At 37.6% G+C, this 23,117-nt stretch overlaps 2 protein-coding genes across 3 annotated transcripts; both read right to left on the bottom strand.

Moving 5' to 3' along the window:
* Nucleotides 1-303: 303 nt before the first annotated feature.
* On the bottom strand, nt 304-8,847 carry slmapb (sarcolemma associated protein b). Of its 2 annotated transcripts, XM_079848925.1 has the most exons (10): nt 8,542-8,846; nt 8,091-8,153; nt 6,550-6,675; nt 6,210-6,284; nt 5,823-6,128; nt 4,783-4,978; nt 2,811-2,970; nt 2,484-2,618; nt 1,532-1,619; nt 304-1,126 (listed from the first exon to the last, which is right to left on the bottom strand). In XM_079848925.1, the coding sequence occupies exons 2-9, from the start codon at nt 8,140-8,142 to the stop codon at nt 1,536-1,538; spliced, it is 1,134 nt and encodes a 377-aa protein (XP_079705051.1). In that variant the 5' UTR covers nt 8,143-8,153; nt 8,542-8,846; the 3' UTR covers nt 304-1,126; nt 1,532-1,535. The 2 variants fall into 2 exon arrangements, with proteins under 2 accessions (XP_079705051.1, XP_079705052.1); XM_079848926.1 differs by lacking the exon at nt 1,532-1,619 and having other exon boundaries at nt 8,542-8,847.
* Nucleotides 8,848-11,647: 2,800 nt separating this feature from the next.
* atp6ap1lb (ATPase H+ transporting accessory protein 1 like b) lies at nt 11,648-20,811 on the bottom strand. Its single transcript, XM_079848946.1, has 7 exons — nt 20,616-20,811; nt 17,996-18,036; nt 16,643-16,728; nt 16,134-16,375; nt 15,287-15,337; nt 14,920-15,163; nt 11,648-13,629 (listed from the first exon to the last, which is right to left on the bottom strand). Exons 1-7 carry the CDS (start codon nt 20,714-20,716, stop codon nt 13,393-13,395), a joined length of 1,002 nt encoding a protein of 333 aa, XP_079705072.1. The 5' UTR covers nt 20,717-20,811; the 3' UTR covers nt 11,648-13,392.
* Nucleotides 20,812-23,117: the final 2,306 nt, after the last annotated feature.

Genomic DNA, 23,117 nt, shown 5'->3' with positions numbered 1-23,117 from the left:
AGACTACAATGGTCAAATTGTATATTGCAAGGTCAACTGAATAAAAAATGTTTTGCTATAAAAAGTATATAAAGCTTTATATGAAGTATAAAGATATAAAAATGTATTTTGAACAAACATATTACATTAACCTAGGTGAATACGGTACATGCTGTAAAAACTGTTTATTGCTAATTAATGGTACCTAATACATTAACTAATGTTAACAAATTGACCCTATTGTAAAGTGTTATCGAAATGAAATTCATCTGATATGCATAAAAGATTTACAACAACAACAAAAAAACAGGGACTTAACATGGCTGAACTACACTTTTGCTTATTTATTGGAATTGCATGTTTGTTAGATCAGGTAGCTTTTCCTTAAATCTCTGTACAAGTAATAATAAACATAAATCATAAACACTATATTATAAGTCTCTTCAGAACAAAATAGCTCTCTAATGTCCTAAGTGAACAGTGATTATTTTCATCATCATCATTAATAATAATACGTCAAATCCTTATCACAAAGTACAGTGCATAGACTAATTACTAATGGCTTTGTATAAGGTGCAAGGACACATACACATTACATGGCGGATTTCGGCCTTTAAGCCACAGAATGTATTAAAACTTAAATGGATGCATCATGTCTCGAATGTGTTATTGCAGTGGGATTTGCAATTCTCAATCACTTCTCATGGAAGGTTTAAACATTTGTTTATTTGATGCTACTGTATGTTATTTAAGGCAATTCACTAAGTGTTTGTTTGGCAAAGCAACAGTGTTCAATAAAATACCTGTTATTAGCCAGATACTTCAAATGCTATGCATACACAACGTCAAATTTAAAATATATATATATGTATGGTGCAACTGAGGGAATGTCGTGATGATATTATTCTAAGGCTGTCGGTACGCGAGTAGAAAGTTGCATTTAAACACTTTTTACTCAAACTAACACCACACAGACTAAAAGGACACAAATGTTAACACGTTTCAGAAAGATTGACTAGGTATGTATGTTACGGTGTGTGCGCTTGTTACTGGTTCATCACGTTGTTCATTTTGAGGTCTTTGAAAGCAAATACCCCGTCACAGCAATGGTTACAGCGGCAACAGGCATCCACCTGATCCATTTTCCCTGCAAAAACAAACATGACAAGAGATGACATCATCTGTAGCACCTCATCACCAATCAGAACATGTTTACAATCAAGGATGCACATGAGCCGAGAAGGGGACACAAAAGCCACAAGGATGGCACACAGACAGGGACAGCAGAAGACATACGGTGCAGGACAAAGAGAGCCGGGATGCCTCAGAGCTACGCTGGAAAACTACACCCTACAAAATGGAGTTCGTCAGAGACACTTGTTAGTGTGCATCTTATAATACAAAGCGGACCTGTAGTAGGGAAACAAGCATTTTGCAAACGACCGGACAGCATTTTGTAGCTTAAGCAGAGAACTGTTTAGTGGTCATGCATAGCCCTGAGGATGATGGATGCTTAAGCAGAGGAATGAGACGGGACAGGAGCACTGTGTACCTTTCTACCACAATGGGCCCAAGCACCAATACAGCAAAGCCAGGACAAGGCCGATGGCTACGGCTAGGATGGGCTGCAATAAAGACAGCTAAAGGAGGGAAGGGAGGGATATTACTGAATGACTGTCTTATGTTTATGTGCGCTATTATTGGACTGGTAAATTTTACTATCATCAAGAAAAGGAAATCAAAAGGTGAAGCGTGTAATTGTTTCATTGTTAAAACACTTCCCCTTTCCCAGTTCAACGTGCAGAGACAACGCCACTGTTTGTTTAAATGCGACATGTCAACTTTTGGTTTAACCGATGCTGTAAGTGTGGGGCAGTACCCCCTGTCTGTCAATGGCGTGGGTTGATGCCATCTCACAGTGGTTTATCAGCCTGGAAATTTGGAATTATTTGACATTTTTATATATATTTTTTTATATTATTTTATGGAAATAAATGAATGATTTAATATTTAAAACATTAAAGAATTTTGTTCTTAAGTGATTGTAAAAATAAAATAAAATATTTGTTTCATACATGAAACTGTCACAAAAATATTAAGACACTTTCTTCCTCATTTTTGCTTTGATGGCATGTCCGAGAAATATTCAGCATGTATTTTATGTCGTCACATGGAATTTTGGGGGAAAAAACCCTGAAATCTGCATATTGCAACATTTTATTTACTCTTTTTATAGTGAGTGTCAGTTTTGGACCCTGGGTAGAAACCTTATTGGAAACAGTCTGTAACTACGTTTGGTGTTGTTATTGGCCACAGAAATTACACACTTCATCTTTAGGCTATACAAAATGTTGAAACAAATGTGGAAGTTTATTGTCAAACAAATGGTGCTGTGTATTTCCATCTCTGATTTCAAGGACAAACAACGCTCTTTCCTCTTGAACTGTCCCTATTGTCAGTGCCCCTGTTGTTGAACATAAGCGTTACATGGATTGAAAACTCACGTGGTTGTCTTTGTCCTGCAGAAGCCTCAGGCGCTCTTGGCTCTGCTGCAGCTCCAGACTGATGGAGCCTTTCTCCTCCTCTACATTTTCAAACTTCTCCCTGAGGCCTGACAGCTCTGACTGGATCTCCTCATACTGAGAGAGAAAGAGAGAAAGAGTAGAAACCTTTCATAAGGAGCAATGAGCCTAGTCAATAACACACACACACACACACACACTGTGTATCCAGGGGCCAGGTCTTTTTTTAGGTGCAGAGCTCTTTTGTGACATGCCTGCTAATGAGTCTCAGGCAGTTCTACTTTCATTCTCAACTATGGTGGGAATAACCTCTTTCTGCAGTTCTTTGATCCTGCTATTGCCTTGCTCCAGCTGGCTAGTGTCTCTCTGGTGTTCCTCCTGCAGGACGCTCAGCCGTTTCTCCATGTCCGCCTGCGTCTTCTCCAGGGTCTTGACCGTGTTGCTCAGGCTTGTGGTCTGTTTCTTGGAGCTGAGGCAGAATACAGGTTCAGATTGCAGATAGATTACATCATTGCATCACAAGTCTGCAAAAGGATCTTTTTCCAATTTAAAAACGAAGTGTAAGGCTGGGTATTGAAAAAGATACAACGATTCAATTAATTTTTGAGTCATAAGCACTAGATTTCAGTTGATTCTGATTTGATTCAATTCAATATTGATTCATTTGGATATACATCAGGTACAGTATGTCCATTTATCTTAAAGGGGAAAAAAAAATTAAATTAAAGCTGCAAAACTATACAATATACTGTCAATTGGTAAATGTCTAAAATATTAAATGTTATAATGAACAGTCCAAATTCAATTGCCATTTATTTTTTTAGATATAATAATAATCAACACTCAAACAGTAACAGAGTTGTATACAAACTGAAATTGCACACAAGGCAGTTTTATACCAACTTCTTAATGATTTAAGTATGTTTCCAGCCCACTTCTTTGTTGAAAAACATTTGGTCCTAAATTTTTCCATGACAGATTTATTCAAACATAAATCGCTACAGTGATATATCATGCCACATTTAAGAACACAATTATTGTTACTTTTTTTTTTTTTTATTCAAATGACAGAATTTTAAAGCTGAGACTTTGTTTCATATCAAAAGTAATAAAGCTTTTGTGGCTTTTGTGAACAGTAATAAAGCTTTTTTGGGATTTAAGAATCGATATTGGTTAATGAAAATGAAGATCGATTAAAACCCAGAAACTGATATTGTCCTAGTGAAGTGTGCCATTTTTTCATGTTTAAATGCTTGTATTTAACTATAAGTAAGCTTATAAGGATAGTTCAACCAAAAATGAAACTTGTGTCATTCTTTACTCACTCTCATGTTGTTCCAAACATGCTGTTGTAATCATTGAAACCATACGATCCCACCCTCCCTGCAAAACGTCATCCAAAGCCACGCCTCCAAAACATGAGCGCGCACAGACCAGAAGCAAGACAATTTTATTGGATTAAATCATGTGTCATTCACCGGTGAGAAAACTTTACAGTATAGTGAGTAACAGTACTACAATAACAAACGTAAACAACTGTTTGCCTGCCATTCTCGCTCTGTATGCACAGCATATGTGAAGCGCGCTGATGACGTATGATGTCTGCATGAACAGGCTGCGTGCGCAGTGGTGTGCAAACACACGTTGACTGATAGGGAATGCTATCCTTTCATTCGGACCGAATGCAATGATTGAACAAACATTTTATGGTTCTACGCCTTCCACAGACGATATATATTAATAAAAATACGGCACTATACGGTTATCCGGACCACACGTAAATGTACTATACGGTTAACCTAACCCTAACCCTAACCCTAACCCTACCTAAATAGGTGTGGTCCGGATAACCGTATAGTTCCAAAAATACATTTAGACCGCTTAACGTAGTGATTGCTATCAGGATATGAGGAGACTTTCAACCAGCAAAACAAAAAAAAAATGCACCCTTAATGACATCAAACTTGCAACACAGTAAATTTCAGTCTGTTACTCACACAAAAGACATGTCCCAACGACACGAGGGCGTGTTCATTTTTGGGTGAACTACACGTTTAATTTCCCTGAGAACTTTAAACATTGTGGCTTAATAAAAATGGTGTCTTAAGGCATCCTGACACCGCAACACTGACTCAACCAATAGCGTGAGTTTAGGGGGGGGGGGGGGGGGGGGGGGGATTTGTTTGAAAACAATTTGCAATTACATTTGGTGCTTCTAGTGGCACGGCAATGGCACACTTCACGTTTAAATTAGCAGTAGCTGACACCACTTAATACAGACCTGTCCAGCTCTTTCTCCAGCTGCTGTTGTTTCTTCATTAGCTGTTCTTTCTCTGAGCGCAGGGTGTTGCTCTCACTCTGCAGGCTGATCTTCTCTTTCTGCTGTTTATCAGCCAGCTGCTCTCTCTCTGACCTCAGAGACACACACTCCCTCCTCAGGCTCTCACAGTCCTTCTGCAGCCGCTCCAGCTCGCTCGCTGCATCACACACACACACACACACACACACACACACACACACACACACAATTAAAAACATACCCAAAGACATGAACACAAACTCACAAATATAGAACATGTGCGTGGGTGCACACATACAATGCTACTCTGTTACATAACGGTGGAAGTGATGTGAGAAATGTGAGTCATCTTCTGAATATCTGTCGGATTACTGCAAACACTGCCGTGACTGTTGTTAGATGGACCTAGGGCTTGACTTGACTTGTAACCTCCACAAACACATTATTTTCCTCATTCATCAGGTTTCTGGGAAAGGAGGACAAATTCCTCTAATAGATAATAAATGTGCAAAAGACATAAAAAAAACTTAATTTAATTGAGGCAAAATACAGTAATTTAGCCTGGCGAGGCTAAAGTTATATGATTTTTATTTGATTTCATTGACCTCTGAAATGTATAAATTAATTTATTTTTCAAGGAAATAACCTTTTAAAATGAACACTTTAACCAATGCATAATAATGTTTACATTGTTTTTATTACTATTATAACAATATTCAGATTCGTTAATGCTAATTTGATAAGTCATACTTACTATTTTTTAAGAGGTATGGATTTTTTGTATTTAACGTACAGTTATTCATTTATTTAACAACATTAAAAAAAAATTGTAAAAATGAAATTATAAATATTAATGAATTTGCATTTTGGTTTAGAAAAACACATGGATGAGAAGTGTTGACGTTCTCACATAATTTCATGATTTTTAGCAATTAAATGAAGCCGGTTTAAAATGTAGGTTTAAAATTATGTAGGCCGGTCCAATCATGTGTGAGGGCAGAGGTGTGTGGGGTCGTGGGTACCTTGCTGTTTGGCAGCTCTGTCTCTCTGCTGGTTCTGCTGTTGGTGACTGGCCTGTACACTGTTAAGCTCACGCTCGTACTTGTTTGCAGCTAACTGCCATTTCTCCAGCTCAGAAGTTAGCGTCGCCAAGTTCCCCTTCAGCGCGCTGACCTCATGCTCTCGCTCGGCTGCCGTTTTCTCCATAGTGCGGCGCAACACCTGCACTTCCTCCTGAGCTGCGTGCGCTTCCTGTCTCATGCTGAAGACCACGCTGTCCTTCTGATCTCTGAGATTCTCCATGTCATCCTGCATCTTCTGGAGCTGAGCTGAATACACATGTAGACCATTTGGTATAATACATTGTTGAGTAATAAAAACTTCAGACATACACACCCTCCTTCACTTACTCTGCAAGACCTTTATCTGTTTTGCTGACTCCTCTGCCTGCTGCTTATTGGCTTTTTTCTCCTCCTCCAATAGACCTGCAATACACAGCACAAGCCATCAGGGGGACCTATTGAGCATGACTGCCATTACAAATCATTTCGAATGTTCACAGGCTTACTCAAATATCCAAATAATAATCATCATCATGGGTAATTTTATATTTATTATTATTTAATAATGCATTTTACATAAATAAAAAATATATATGTAGTGAGGCAAAGTTCAGTGCTGTTTTAGGATCAGTTTGGTCTCTCATATCCTAAAGTATAAGACACTAGAGAGTAATCTGTGTGAGCTTACCTTGGAGTTCGACACACTTGTGTTTGCCCGAGTTGGCCTGTTCATTGGCCTCCTGCAGTTCCTGGTTCAGCCGCTGGATGACCTTCTCAGACTCACTGGCCTCCACAGTGCTCCTGCTCAGCTCATCTGGATAAATGATTACATTATCTAATGAGAACTATTAAATGCATAATTAGACACTATTATGGTGCTCTGCTGTCAGAGAATCACTCTTTCATCAACAGTTAATGGGTGATGTGTGTCTTTATTTCTGTATCAGCATCAATGAGTTGCATTTCAACTTCGCCGGATTGTTCTGCCCTCCGACGAAGTGCAAACCCCGTCTCCAAAGGTTAATTAAATCAGAATGAATCGCATGGTAATTTCCCTGGAGGTCAGAAAATGGGTCTATTCCATGAATTAATAACTTGACTCAGAATAGATCCATCCTGTCATGAGTAGGGTTTAAACTGGGATCTGCAAAAAGGATGGCCGGGGTTTCATTTGAACAAGCTGCCATTTGAATAAAAGTTTGAAAGTTTCTAATGTTATACAAAGCCATTTCATTGTGAATCAGAAACGTTTTTAAACTTCTTTGAGAAAACATTCATGAAGATTTTTAACCTTTAAATAAAGATCCGTTTCTCTGCAAATGTTACGTTTACTGGCTGCACTTTAGTTTGCCTAAACTTAGAAGCAAAGCTGCTCCTCTTGCTGAAAACCAGGCCATCTTATCAAATGCTCCAGAAAGATATGACCTCATCTTGCAAACTCAAGGGTGTATACCATAAATGGGCATATCAAGGACATATCACTGCAATCAGAGACACATAATTCCAGAAAATTATACTTCACATGCCTTGCTTGGGTGACTAAGCTAAAATATACTGAAATCCTGTGCAGGCTGCTAGAGCGGAGAGGACGAAGGCATTAACGTTTCATGAGGTTCTGCGGTGGGTAATGTTTATGGATGCCATTCTGCATCGAAAACTCAATCTCTCAGCAGAGTACCAGGGCACATTGAAATGCTTTGGCCTAATTTATTTGTGAGTGTGTGGAAAAGGAAGACACAGTCAGATGGACAAAATATCTTCTGATAATACTAGTATAAGCAGAAAGTATTAGCAGAGGCTGGAAACTGTCCCATCGCAACTAATGATAACAAAACACTGCCATGCATGATTACATTTGGGCATAATAACATGATTTTTGTAAAATCGCTTGTTCAGAACAAAAGGTTTTATTCATTACGCTTGAACTGCTGATGAGCAGTTCTGAGGTATTTAGTTACAGACATAAAATGCATAGTTTACACAAATATATCAAAGAATTAAATAAACCAATTGCTCACAAGTAACTCAATAAAACTTTATACCCAGTGAGTCAAACAACCATTATTTTAGACACAGTACCATGGCATACTCGAAGTATAATAATAATAAAAAAAACAAGCTTTAATATCCTCTAAATTAATGCTTATAGGGACAGTACAGCATTATATTTTGGTTCTAAATTCTTCAGCAAATAACTATAAAAACTCAATAGCAATAAAGTGTTTTTACCTTTGATCAAAGACACTTTATTAATAGGATCTTTCAGCTTCAGCTCCTCCATTGTTTTCCCCACTGTGACAGAGCACGAGAGCAATTACGTTAATGCCACTTTAAAATATGAACTTTAGACATTTTTTAGATATCAAAGTTTAGATATTTGGTTGAATAGTAAAGACATTTTAATGTGAATTTCCAGGTGATGTCAATTATGACTCAGCTAGTTAATGAGGCGGAGAACTAAAATAATCACAGTTTTCCACAAAAAAAAGGGAACAGACCTTTAAGAAAATAAACACAAGCCTTAACTTAATCTTTTCCCGTTTTAAACGTCAAATTATAGCTTACACTCAAAGCATAACGTCATGCCAGTTATATAATACAGCTTAGCACCATTGTATCAATTAGAAAGACTACTCATCGCCTTTACTTAAGTCTGAGGACTAAAAACAGATGCCATTACCTGTAGACTCGTGATGTCACGTTCTGTCGGTGCCGAAATAGAGCTGCAATATTCAGGCTTCTTTAACTATCGATTCGCTCTGGTGATGAGAACTGGACGAATCCATTCTGAAGGGCGGGGGACACCGACGCATCTAAATATCTTGTTTGGGGGTTTCCTTGACAAAACAAGGCAGTAACGGTAGAGTGGAGATGATACAGCTTACGCTGTAAGAGAGCAGCTGAAGTATATTAAACTCTGAGGGGTCGTTGTCTTTGTGGAAATTATTTGTATGCCCCTTCTTGTGACCCCCTCCCCCCGCAGGTGATGGTCTGGAGGTCTCGCTCACATGGGCATACAAGCGTCCTGAGGCATCTAAAGAGAAGCTGCAGCTGCATGGTAGAATACACTCAGGCCCATTGTTTCACTCGTTAGGGCGTCTCTTATGTAAAAACTCTTGACAATAGTGATCATTCGTGCTTGCATCAGTGCCAACCAAAGCACTGTGATTTCAGTAAACTATATTATCAGTTGCATGTCAAAATGTCAATCACTGACTGCCAAACCGATCATTTGAAGGTGTCTCTTCGATAGAAAACATGCAAAATACACCATTGACCTCTAAAATAAATGCTTGCATTTTTTGCCAGTAATGGTTTGTGGTCACTTGTTTCTTTCTTTATTTGTTTGTTTATATAGATGTAAACACAAGGCTGATTTTGTGTGCTGGATCCTCAAATTTGAAATTTCCAGGTCTCAAAATCTGTGATAAACAATATCTACCGCTAAAATACTTGAACATGGTAAGTGACATCCAGTTCTTTTGAACTGCCTGTGGGATATTTAAAACTTTTAGAATGGAAGTCTCACATTGCATATTTGAACATATCATCATTACACATTGCCATTTACTTTATTATAGGCCTGCCACCTATAAAAAACATGTGCAACCTTGTTGTGCAGTTTTATAATTGACCTAAACAGGCCATTAGATGTAGATTATATATAACTATGGATACTGTTACATTAAACATAAGCATTGCATTTCCAGTGCCATCTCTTATCTCTTTGAAATCATTATGTTTTATTTTTCTCAATTTGACCAAGGCTACTGATGTGGAATTAAGAGAGTTTGCCATGCTGAGTTTGTATGGATCTTTCCTTTGTTGTCATGGTGATAGAGCAAACCTGTCTCATTCAAACTTAGTTCTTGCCCGTAAGTTCTGACCGCACAAGATAGACTGAGAAAAATCACACACCATCACCAGCAGAAAATATTGAAGTCACCTTGTCCAGTGCCATCACGATAACCTTGAATCCTTGAAAGGGATGAGTCATGGTCATAAATCTCTGCGATAAGGTTTTAATGACAACAAAAAGAAGCTGCGTTTGTCCAAGATTTGGATCTAAAAATGGGTATTATGGGTGCCTGAATAATTCAGTGTTTTGTAGGCTAGATTAAGAAGATTAAGACTATTTCTCTGTCTCTTCCTTTCCATCCTCTCTAATACTTGATATTCATATTCACTATCATAGCTTAAAAACGTTACATATAACGTATATAAATACATTATTTAATTTATTTTTTTGCATGTCAGCACATGACTGACCTTCAGCACTGAAATGTGGTTGAAATAATGTCATTTGTTGTTTCAACTATGAAAAAAACATTGAAACAACATTTAATGCTATGGTTTTAACAAGATATGTACGTTAAACTGACGATGTCTTCAACACCATACAAAAGAAATGACTGCCTTTTAAATTATTATTATGATCAGTAGGCTATTATTATTTTATTATATTTTGATAAGACCTTTTCAAAACTCGAAAATTATGTGTTAAAATTTAATTATTATAATTATAGGGAAGGACACTATTGCACAAATGCAGACTGTACATTAACCTGCACAGCTACTGCCAAAAAAAGTGAATACGTGGCCATGAAACATTAATTTGAGAATTTCTTTATAATTCTACCTTTATATTATCTTAAAACTTCTGCTAACAAAAAGAGTTCATTACAATGTACAAAATAATCGGCCTAGCAACTAGACGACCACTGCAACTATATTACAGTAATATATAGGCTACTGAAGTCTTCTGAGGTCATGATGGTGCAAGTTGTGTTTATCAAGACTGTCTGTTGAGTGATACAAGAAACATACAGAAAGTAGCGCCAGTTTGGGACACTCTAAAAGGCTTAACGTTAAAAAAAAGCTTAACTTGGCTTAATGTACTAAGACAGTGGCATTAACAGACCAAACTCAGTAAACACCATATTAATAAAGCATATTTGTACAGAAAAGTAGATGAGCCCAGAATATGAACGCAACACGTTTAATTGCACGTTAAGCGTTTTTCTCCCATAGAAAATCATTATAAATAAAACATTTAATGTGGCTTAATGTACTAAGACAGTGATATTAACAGACTAAATTCAGTAAACACCTAATTAATAAACCATACTATGTACAGAAAAGCAGATGAGCCCAGAATATGAATGCAATGCGTTACACGGTAAGCGTTTTCCTCCCATAAGAAAACGCTTAATGTGGTTTAATAGGCTTCTGTGATATGAAAAGAGCAAATTCTGTACACACCTTATTAATAAACCATTTAATTACACACGTTTTCCTCCCATATAGAAAACATTATGCATCGTTAAGCGTTTTCTTTATAATGATTTTTAATATGGGAGGAAAACATGGGTAATTAAACGCGTTGCGTTCATATTCTGGGCTCAATTTGCTTTTCTGTACAGAGTATACTTTATTAGTGTGGTGTTTGCTGAGTTTGGTCAGTTAATATCACTGTATTTGTACATTAGGCTAAGTGTTTTCTTGAACAGTTTTCTATGGGAGGAAAACGCTTCACGTGTAATTAAACGCGCTGTGTTCATATTCCGGGCTCATCTGCTTTTCTGTACATAGTATAGCCTACTTAATATGATGTGCACTGAGTTTGGTATTTTAATATCTCTGACTCTGAATGTCTTAGTACATTAAGCCACGTTAAGCGTTTTTCACGTTTGAGAATGCCCCGCCAGTTTCAGTTACCCGGATGAGCGGACCAGAGCCGTTGAACGATGACCAATTCTGACCAATCAGAACCGAGTATTCCAGAGTGCCGCGTAATGAAATTTAATAATTAAGGAGATAACATGACTAAACCAGCATGATATTGTTTGAATATGCAGCACAAAGCCAGACTAATGCCAGACTAATGTGAGGCTGTTAGACCCTGCAGGAAAACACACTCGGTGCTGTGAGAGTCAGTGACGCAGAAAGTAGATGTGTGAGTAAAGTTTGTTTCGAAGGCAGACAGGTAAACTGTCCCGGTAAGAAGGCAGCGCCGCAGGCTCCTGCTGAGAAGTGTGAGATAAAAGCAGATGGCAGAAAGGGCAGGAAAAATGGAACAGGAGGGGGTTGCTGCCTTTTCACCGCAAAAAATCCGGGGCCATAGCAGACGGTCAGCACGAGGTGGGTTAGAAAGACCCCATAGCAGCAGTTTGCATGGCCATGAACACTGCTTTACCATATAGTAGCCTACACGGAGAACATCACAACAAACGCATGCAACGTTTTTCTGCTATTAAGATGTAAAGGTATGACGCACTTTTCATTTTGATCTGTTTATTGTTCAGAATGAATTGACTGATGTTCAGAAAACTACTTGTGCACTTCAGTGTGTATGACCATCATTCAAATGAACACCTCCAGAATCAGACGTGCCATGGCAGAGGTTTATCTCTAGTCATTGTCATGCTGCAGGTTATTGTGATAATGAGTTACTGATGTTATAATTGTAGATATAGCGGTATACTGATTATGATACTGAGGGTATTAAACACTTACATGAATAATTGTACAGCATTCTTTCAGCATTACCTCACTATAGTTATACTGTCTGTACTATAAATTCTTAAGGGGTGCTAAATTCATCTATTAGTCCTAATATATTCCACCTGAAAAGGGACGGCATATAGATCTAGCAATTATGAGATCATATAAAAATGTTCTGTGCAATATATCAGTTTCCGAAGCTTAAAAAAGGTCTTTTTCTTGCTATACATTTTAAGCACTTAAAATTTATAGATTTGAAGGTGCTTAATACTGGAAGTTTGTTAATTATTGAAACAGCAGTTGAATCTAGATCTATATGAATATCTAGCTGATCATTTAAAGCCAAAGAGTATATTTATGGAGTTCCTGAATCTATGTTGTATAGTCCTGGAATACATAAATAGTATTAAGCACTGTACATTTATGGTTTGTTTTGTATGCTCCGTATTCACATTATTACTGTCAGTTACCCATCAAGGCTGACAAACAGTTTCGCACCACTTTGGCAGTCATATAACAGTTCTTGTAATTGGCAGATCAGTCTGCGGACTCCATTACAGATGAATGAGATGGTGATTTTTGTACTGTAAAAAAACAAAAAACATCAAGCCACAGTCATTTCTGTTTCACAGTCTTTTCTCTTCTGCCATCTCTGCCTTTTCAATTCAGATATTTCTAACTACAGTACTTGTATCCAGTCAGTGAAGTGCTTTGAAAAGCCCACCAGAATGGTGGTCTATTAAAAGGCAATCTCACTTTTTTTTTGTCCCTATTTCATAGGCTTCCAAGTCCTGGTCCTGGAAAGCCGTGATATGTCCAGGTTTTGGCTCCAGCCTGGGTTTTAACACCTGATGAATCAGGTAATCTCATCCTCTGACTGTAAGAAGTTAGGTTAAGACAGTGATAAGGGGAGGATTTAGTGCCAGGCAGGAGGAAGACCAAGAGGACAATGCAGCCATCCAGAATCAGAACTAGCAATCCTTTCCACGCTGGTCTTTTGCTGGTTTTACAGCACCGCCATCACTCCTCACACGCTGTTCTTGTCTGGGAGCTCAGCCTCGGGGGTGCGGGGGAAGTAGACGGTGGTCTTGTGCTCTTCGTAACGGTCAATGTGCTTGAGGTGGACGACCATGTGCAGGGCGTAAGCCAACACAAGTAGCAGAATCAGAGATGTGATTAGGCCCATCAAGATGGCTGGAGTGAAGAAAGTCGCACAGTCACTTGCTGAAGCAAACTTGTTGGACTGGACATTAAAGGCCTGGATCTGAAAAAGAAAAAGTTATAAAATAAATGTTTTCTGTCTGAGAAAGTTATAAAAAATGTATTGTGAACCTATACATGAATGAACTAGATCTGGGTCTGTTGACTGATAGAAATGTCTTATTTACACTGCACACGTCTGCGGCGCATTACGGTTCTGGCGAGGTTTTGTTCTGTCCTCCACATGGTGCCAACTCACACCAGGAGCATATCAGAAGAGAAGTGACTGGATGCGCGAGACCACAAGATTTGCATGTCTGACGTTGTTTTTCTTGATATTTCATGTTTTTTCTTGATTTTGGGGTTCTACAATGGTTAAGTTGGCTAAATGGTTATGTTTTGTCCGGTTTAATTGTGTTTATTGCTATGTCCTACTTTGTTGTGCTGTAGCCTACAGACAAAGTTAATGCACTTAAAAGTCCAGTTATGAAGGACAAGGATAAAATATTTGTGTTATAGTCTTTTAAAATACATCCTCAATTATCGTGTATCTATATTTCACACACAGTGCCTTTGAGCAGGAGGAGAACACTGGCATTTGGACGTGGCGTACGTCAAAAATAGACTTGGTGCCTATCTTTAGCGAAGCAGCGAGGAGAGCCACTTCTGGGACGCTTCTGAAACGTGCCGCGACGCGGCTGGAATAAACCATAGACTGTAAAAAACACAAGCATTGACTAGAGTGCCCTCGATGAGCCATAATGCGCCATGGACGTGTGCTGTGTAAATAAGGGGTTAATAAATACAAAAATGTATTTTTAAATAAAGTTAATATGCTGAGTATTTTTGTTACGTTTTATGTTTATCGTCTTAAAATAAATGGACAACTTTGAATTTTGTAACACATCTCGCTGTTTTTTTCTGCACTTTTTTGTCATAAACTAATTTTTGAGATGCTGTGTCAAATTAAACACAGCAATGCTATGTGAACAGCCCCTTATGCAGTCTTAAAAATAAAGATTTTCACAGTGATTCCCTTTATGATTCCCAAAGAACCTTTCAGTGAACAGTTCTTAAAATAACCACTTTTTTCTTAGTTAAGAACATTAAAAAAATCTAAAAACATTTTGTAGAATGGAAAGGTTCCATGGATGTTAAAGGTATGTTCACGGAACCATACATGTCTATATGCCATGTTATTTTTAAGAATGTACAGTTTTGTTAAACATTTTCTATAAATTAACTTAAAGTAATTTCCAAATACAATAATATCAGCAAAAACCACAGAGACTCTCAGAAATGCATAATTTCAGTGAACTTTTAAAAACACTCAAGCACTTTTCATGGCAGCTACCTGAAAATCCGTGAAAGTGATGTGCCAGTTTGCCGAGCTGTCAGTGTGGGAGCTGGGCACCAGTAGGGTGTCATATTTCTGTAAGCTGCTGACATGCTGGCAGTGGTAAGAATAGGTGGCGGGGGCATAGACCTCCGTGGCATTGAACGTGGCCTCATGAGTCCAGTTGTAGTGGATGTGAACACTGTCCAGAGTGAACCAGTTCTGGCTTACTGATTCGTAGAATGTGTTGGACATCTGAAGCCTTCAGAAAACAGACAAGAGGAAGTAATTAACAACTGAATGTAATTATCAGCCCGTGAGGTTTTGTGCACGCCTCTAAAGGATACGTCAAGATGAGTGTAGTAGAAGTAAAAGAGTGTTTTACCTTATGACAAGTCCCCTGATGTCTTCCAAATCGCCCAAATGCAATGATAGCCTATAAAAATGCAAGATTGTCATCAGATACACATATACAGATATATATAGGCTATATAATAACGTTCAAAAGTTTGGAGTCCGTAAGTTTTTTTTTTTTTTTTTATAATTATAAAAATGTATAATTTAATAATAAATAATAATTTGTTCACCTAGGCAGCATTTATTTGAAAAATATTACAATTTAAAATAACTGTTTTAAATTTTTCTATATTTTAAAATGCAATGTTAACATTGAACGGAATACTGCTTAATATTTTTGTGGGAACTGGGATGCGTTTCTTTCTGGATTCTTTGATAATTAGTTTCAAAGAACAGCATGTATTTAAACTTTGTATAAATTTATAAATGTCTTTACTGTCACTTTTGATCAAGTTAATGCATCCTCGCTAATTAAAACTATTAATTTCTTTAAAAAAAAATCTTACTGACCCCCAATTTTCATCGGTACATGTATACATACATTTAGTGGCTCCAGAGCCTCACATAAAATGTATTAAATTATCTGAAAATATTCAGTATCCACAAACATGAATTTAGTGGTATGTATGATGTCAGTTCACCTCACTCCAAAGTGTTGAAATACTTTTTACATTTTGAAGAATATAGCTATTATTTTAATATCTTTCTTTTAAATAAATGCCACTTGGTTTGATATTTTGTTAATTATTTTGTTATATATCAAGATTGTATTTTAATATACAATGTAAAGTCTAAAAACACCTTTTGGGGCCACTGTATATATACCACAAAATGTTACTGAATCTGTGGCAGAAAGAGTTTACGAGAATACTTACGTAGCCTTCTCCTTTGTACAAACAGAGCCTTTGGTGTCTACTTGTGCATTGGGTCCAAACACCCTCTCTGTGAGGTCCAGGAAAGTGTTGTTCCTATATCGAATAGCCAGTCTCTTAGCTTTGAAGAGGATGCATATCTTGCCGTTGTAAGCTACAGTCAGTGGGGAGTAGGGTCCCGAGCTGGTAGACTGTAGTAACTTCCGTTTGGTTCTGGGCTGGGCATGCAGATGCCACCCGTAAGGCTGTTTGAAAATGATAACAAGACAAACTAAGCGATGATGTATGAAACGTGCATTATTGATGGGCTTCTCTGATCTCAAATGTTTTCTTATAAAAGGAAACGCTCAGGCTTAAGATAGCAGATGACAGATATTTCCTGGATATTTCCTAATATGTTAGTTCTAAATCCATCACTGTGTTATTGGTCTTGTAGGATGCTGGGTGAATTAAGGCAGAGATGTTGCTTATGGAAGCCAAGGTCACATTGACTATCAGGGAAAATGCAATACCTGCAGTATTCTTCTGAGTGGGTTTTCAGCTGCAGGCGAATAGCTCTCCTCGTGTGAGGCACTTGGACTCTCAACATGTTCTCCAGCTGCATCACAAAATGTTGAAATAGGACAATGGGGGAGATGGCATGTTGAGTTCTTTCAGCACAGTGAATCACCATATTTTTAAGCACATGAAGTGAATATGCAAAAAAAAAAAAGTTAAATATATACATTACATTAGAAAGTAAAACATTACAATCAGCACAGTATGTAATAGAACCACACTAGTGTATTGTTTATTTCAATCCGAGATGATATTCCATTTGCATTAGCTTCTAATAAAAATTTAAATAAAAGCTAATGCTTAATCTGTCATTATACAAGAGCTAGTTCCAGTTCTCATTTGATTGGCGGTGGGGATTATTCAGTGACTATTTCTACGGGTTAAATCATTACACCAGTGGGTGGTGATATAAGTGATTCACTGAATAATTTTTCGGCAACTGATTTGCTCAAAAACAGTTTTATTCAGAAATGGTTTTCGTTAGTAAGTCATTGAATTGTTCACTCAACCAATTCGTTCAAAACACTGTTTCATTCAGGAATGAAACTCCACTGCTGGATGTTATTCGGAGACATAACTGCTGTGGCTTTGTTTGGAAGTATTTTCGCTAATGGAGCAAATATAGTTCACTTAAAGTCCCCCTGTGGTGAAAATCAAGATTTGAAATGTTGTTTATATGTCTATGTGGTGTTTTTAATATGCTTTAAGACAAACCATGTGCAAATTCATAAGTCAACACCATTGCTGAGTATTTTCTCTTTAAAACCGCAGTGATCTAAAGACTCGCTGGTGTTTCTGCCGTCACAAACTACCTTATAACCAATCACGTCAAGTGTGATCGTCAACAAGTGGCTCTCTGAGCTGGTGTGAGTGGGTGGAGGCGGGGCTAATTTACATATTCATAGAACCGCCTATACTAAATGAGGCAAGGGTGTAGAGTTACATTCAAGCTATTTTAAGGCATGAAGAAAATATTTTCAAGGATTTTTTTTTTCAAATATGTCATTTTGGTGATCAAAGATGAGTTTTAAGGGATACAATTATTGACTACAGGCCAGGGGACTTTAAAATATTGTGGCTAAAATTGAATTACAGTAGATTAACTTCTTGTTTATTAAAATGTAGCATAAAACCATTTAATTCGACTTGGCAGGTTACACAATGCTCAATAATGCAATGTAAATAAATAAATAGATAAACAAGTTTGACAAAAAACTCACACTCAGCAGAAAATGAGATTACTATATTTAAAAGAAGCTGAAGGCAAGCTGAAAAGCATAACTGCCATGAAAGTAATAGACACTGACCTGTTCTAATTCTCACAGCTTGATATGGTGGGACCTCCGAGCTGTGATGGAAAAACAAAGCAAAACAAAAAGTGGGTTGATCTCTTTGTGTCAGGCTGTGGCCTACTTATCAACCTCTAAGACAGATTTCCCATAGATCCACTCAGCTTGATGCACCAGTCACGCATGACCACAAGTCTGACATCTTCAGGCCAGATTAGTGTCTCAGGAGATGACAAGACATTTAGTCGAATGTCATGATTCTCACGTGCTTAGCACCTTGAGTCCATCAACAAAGTGGGGGCTAAAAATTACTTAATGGCACCTTGCATGTACATACGCACATGTATATTTATCTTGTGTCACCTCATCCCTCACGCTGGAACTTGCTGGATTATCCTAAGATGAACCATTTATACATCTAATCACAGAGATAATGAGCTTGGCGGACGATCTCCTAAAACCTTATAAAGAATCTGCTGCCCTATCTGGGAGAAGGTTTCCTGCTGTGTGAATGTGTTGACATCCAGGGCTGGATCTAGATTCAGGCCTGTTCACCTGCAGCAAAGTCAGCAGGGTGTGTGATTGTGAACGAGAGCATCAGATGACCCTGGCTCTCTCTCTTTAGGTCCATCTCTTACGTACTACACCACCCCACCCACCTCTACTACACTGGAATTTAGTGCTTAGAGCTTTGTGATCATGTAAGAGATTAAAAAATACAGCAAAACATCAGATGTGTGGGGAAAATAAACAGATTACTGCATGAAGCATTTAGGTTCATTCAGTTCTTAAGCGTGATATGAGCATTGAATCAACAGTGATGTGGCACATTGACTCTTAAAGCCCCTATAATCCAATCAAATGCAGGTGCGAAAACCAAAAAAATGACATATGAAGAGCTCTAAAAGTACAGTTGTACAGTTTTTTTCTTCTTTCCGGGTAGTTCTGCTAAAAAATAAGAACAATGTAAGCACAGCAAATATGGTCTACACGGCCCTGCTGAGGAGTGTGTGTGCACGAGGAGTGACTCTCGCCTTTGTTCTAATGCCAGTTTACCGAGGTCAGCAGCTGAGGACTGCGCTGCTGTCATTGGTTATGGCTGGACACAGTAGCCTAAGTGCTGAATTGAGCATTTATGTAATGAAAAGCAGCGCTCACACTATGTCTTCACCTCACTGGCGCTTTCAGAGCTCAATATCATCTTTTGCATATATAGGTTATCTGATTAGCATACAGATTAGCACAGTACACTAGCACAGTACTCTACAAACACAACAATGCTTTAAAATAGATTTGTCTGTTAAATGTTAATAAGATTATAGCCTTTGGTCTAATTCCACTTGCTGCCATTCTTGACTGTCTGTTTTGGTCTGCATAGGCACTGACCCTGAGAAACTTGAGGAGGGTTGTAAACCACTCAACACTTTTTACTCCTAAGACACATTTCTGGACTAACAAGATCCCTAATGTTTTAACAGCCTGCAATGCTGCTCTTATCCCTATAAATCCTAAGCTTTAGATTCTATCTAGGGAGGGATGGGCAAGTTGGTAGGTTGTTTACCATAGCTGCAGTTTACAGAAATAAAGAAAGAAAGACATTCAATCTCGATCTTATAATATATTCACATTAAGTAATCATATATTTGCATATAAAGGCATCAATAATTCTAGGAGGTTATATATATAAACACAAAAGAATAACCACTTCTTTAAATGTTATTTTGGCTCTTTGATCAAATCAAAAATAACAAAAACCTCAACTTGGATCTTATTCATATCAAACAATTACAATACTAAAAAAAAAACCCATAAAGAAATATATCATGTGACAAATCAGGCATCATCCAAGCAAAAAGATAAATTACATTTTTACGTTTGCTGATGTTTAACTTAACAGTAGACACTTTTTGTAAATCTCATTTAAAATATACAAAAGTCGTTATTAGATTATACACACACAAAACAGCTGTAAATTTTAAAATGTGTATTTTTTGAGATTTTTTTTGTGAAACTTTTGGGGAAATTTGAACATTTAAATTTAGATTTCAACTAATTCTATCCTGTGTTGTGAGCAATTAGATTACTCATAACTAGTATTATGTTTTTATATAATATTACCCACTCCCAAATACAATAATATCAGATAAGTCAATCATTTGTAAATAAATAAATGTAACTAAATTAACACATTTATGATATTCCAGCTTTGATATGAGTATAGGAATTCAGCAACTGTACAATAACAATAAACTGATTGAGCATATTCAAAGATGCTCATATAGCCAGAGCCATCTGAATCTCACTTCTTTCTTTTGTTTCTTGGAGTAGCATCTGTAAACTGACTCCTACAGACACTGGATAGGGTCTGCCTGCTGTCCCATTGTCATAGCCATGTTTGAATGTCTTGTACTTACAGAGAAGAAAAACTGCAGCAAAACCACAACACACTCTGAATCTAGAGCCCACGTACGTCAAATTAATTTATGAGTTCCACGAATTCTCGTTTAGCATTTTCCTAATAAAGCGCATTTTCTTGGTGTCTCTTGCCCACTGTAAAAGACTAAGACAGTGCATCAGCTGCACAGCATCACTGCCCCATTCCCCCTCCCCACGCTAGAGCTGAAAGCGCAGCTCTTACCTCCTGTCCAGGATCGCAGGCACTTGATCGAAGGGCAAAGACAGAGAGATAAACACACACAGTAACAGGGAAAAAAACAGGAAAAGCTTGTGTTTAGCCATTGAGACAATCTGACGAGACTGCCAGAGATGAGGTCTGCTTCATAATCTGCTCTGAACGCACATCCCTAAACCTGGGCTCTCTGACGGGCGGCCCTAGCAGCCAATCAGCGGGCAGGGGGGAGATAATCGTGCGTCATTCGCCTCACAGCCTTCATTCTTGCAGCCTTTCTCTCCCCCCACACCCTCTCTCTCTCTCACACACACACACTCACACACACACACTCTTCTGCCCCTCCCCTATCATTTTTCTCTCTCTTCTGCACCCTCTGTCTCATACAAACATACAGTAGCTGCCGGCCAACCTCAAGCAAAGGGGTTTACGTGTTTCAATGCTAGTCCTAGGAGCCTAGTTTCATAAGCACTTGATATCTGGCATGCCTAAAAATTAGTTTAGAGCGTGAAATTGTTTAAAAGAAGAATTAAATGTCATAACAACCGACCTAAATTTACACTGAAAGCTCTGATAACCAAAATCAATCAAACAGTAGAAACCTCTACACCTTGTGCATAGCATAATGACCTTAAAGGGATAATACACCCAAATTTGTTTTACTCACCCTCATGTCGTTTCGAACCTCTATTACTTTTTTCTTCTGTGGAACACAAAAGAAGATATTCTGAAACATTTTAAATGTTTTTATCCATAAAACAACATTGGACCCCATTGACTTTCATGGTATGACATGCTTTAAAAAAGCAAGAGATTAAAAACTGAACTAGAGAAAAAGTTCTCTGTTTATGGTCTACATCTTGTTAAATAGATTTGTATTGTGTAAATGAATGCCAGCAGAGTGGTTTTAGTGAGCCAAGTGGGTCATTTGCCCCTTGTCTCGAATGTGCTTACGGTGTGATTGATAAGCAGAGTGACAACTGTCAGTCATCTTCATTGGGTAAGACAGACCTATTTTAATGTCGCCTTCACAGGCCTTAATACAGTAAAATGCAGCGTAGACAGATGTTAACAATGTGTTGTGCTGCTTTTACTCATAATGGTAGAAGTAAAATCATGAAACGTGCAAATAGCTTGCTTTGTCACTCAGACTGCAGAAAATGCAGAACATGTTTTTTTTTTTCAGGTCTAAGGATAAACTGCTAACACTTGAGGGGCCGTATGAAACAAATTTGAGGCCAAATTTAGTTTGCAGTTCAAGCCCGCTAATGTTATTGCAAACTGATCTGAAACCACCCAGGCTGTCTTGTCCTCAGACACCATTTATTATAGTTTTGCTTACATGAGGAGTCATTTTCAGGGCATTGACGTTTACTGGACCACTGTGGCTAAATGAATCACACCCAGACTGTTCACACCCCGACAGACTAACTCTCTGAAGGTAATTAAACTACAGGGCATGTACCAGTACCACATTAATCACACCATGCGCCTAATTGTAATGATGTTGGGGAAATGTTGCCATCTTGTGGTGTGTATTTCATGAGTGATGAATGCAATACTTCGTTCTGCACCAATTCTTGACATCCACATTAGAACATGCAAATGAGTATGCTTTTTTTGTTGCTAAGCTATCACAAAAATATATGAATAAAGAACAAATGCAAATGTACAGATTTAACCCTATAAAGCCTACCGTATCATAATTGCTTCTAAATTATCACAAATAATTAAAACATAATATTGGAAGTTATAGGGCGAGGAATGATGGTTATATGCATTTTATTATGTAGTCTGCTATGAAGATCTCATTGATTTACATTACAAGCTATCAGAATGGCATCTTAATTTTGGCAGTATAAATAATTAAGGTGTTTTTGTCCTCATCAAATATGATACAAAACATAAAACATATTCAAACTTTTTTAGGATTTAAAAAAATATTTTGTCAACTAAGATTACATTTTTTAAAAAAATATCATAAGATTTCATTTGTCAAGCTTTACAGGGTTAATACATATAACTAGTATAACATCTCAACATAGAACATTGGATCCTTTAACAAGATAAATTTAGAAGGCAAAACCTAAACTGTCATTGTTTACTCACCCTCATGTTGTCCCAATCCTCTATGACTTTATTTCTTCTGTGAAACACAAAAGGAGAAGTTAGAATGTTTGGGACTGACACAGCCTAATTCACCATTTGCAGTAGGATGCTTTCACTGGATCGTTTATCCATACAATAAAAGTGAATGGCTTACGTGTATCCTAAACTGATATACTTTTGCAGCACACAGAAGAAAGACATAAGTAAATGAGTAAATTATAATAGTTTATTATCATTATTCATTCATTCATTTATGTTTGGATGAGATGAGATCTCTCACTGACATTCCTCAAATGCGCTCCTTGTGTTCGCTGATAAAAAAAGCACTTCCGATTGGGCATCCATGGTAACCTATATGTTGACGGAAATTCCACAAGTGCAACAAACTTGTATCAGTTTGGA

The sequence above is a fragment of the Squalius cephalus genome, assembly GCF_949319135.1.
Source record: "Squalius cephalus genome assembly, chromosome: 18".
In the NCBI taxonomy this organism is placed as follows: domain Eukaryota; kingdom Metazoa; phylum Chordata; class Actinopteri; order Cypriniformes; family Leuciscidae; genus Squalius; species Squalius cephalus.
Note: the sequence above shows the minus strand (reverse complement) of the source record. Positions and strands in the feature narration are given on the sequence as shown.

Bases quoted from the DNA above. Each gene is read 5' to 3' on its own strand.
- slmapb (XM_079848925.1), bottom strand. From the start codon at position 8,142: ATGGAGGAGCTGAAGCTGAAAGATCCTATTAATAAAGTGTCTTTGATC. The intron at 6,676-8,090 runs GTAAAAACACTT...TCATTTATCCAG, and splicing joins TAAAGTGTCTTTGATCAAAG to ATGAGCTGAGCAGGAGCACT. The intron at 6,285-6,549 runs GTAAGCTCACAC...TGTGTATTGCAG, and splicing joins CAAGTGTGTCGAACTCCAAG to GTCTATTGGAGGAGGAGAAA.
- atp6ap1lb (XM_079848946.1), bottom strand. From the start codon at position 20,716: ATGGCTAAACACAAGCTTTTCCTGTTTTTTTCCCTGTTACTGTGTGTG. The intron at 15,338-16,133 runs GTAAGTATTCTC...GCATTTTTATAG, and splicing joins TGTACAAAGGAGAAGGCTAC to GCTATCATTGCATTTGGGCG. The intron at 15,164-15,286 runs GTAAAACACTCT...TGTTTTCTGAAG, and splicing joins ATCAGGGGACTTGTCATAAG to GCTTCAGATGTCCAACACAT.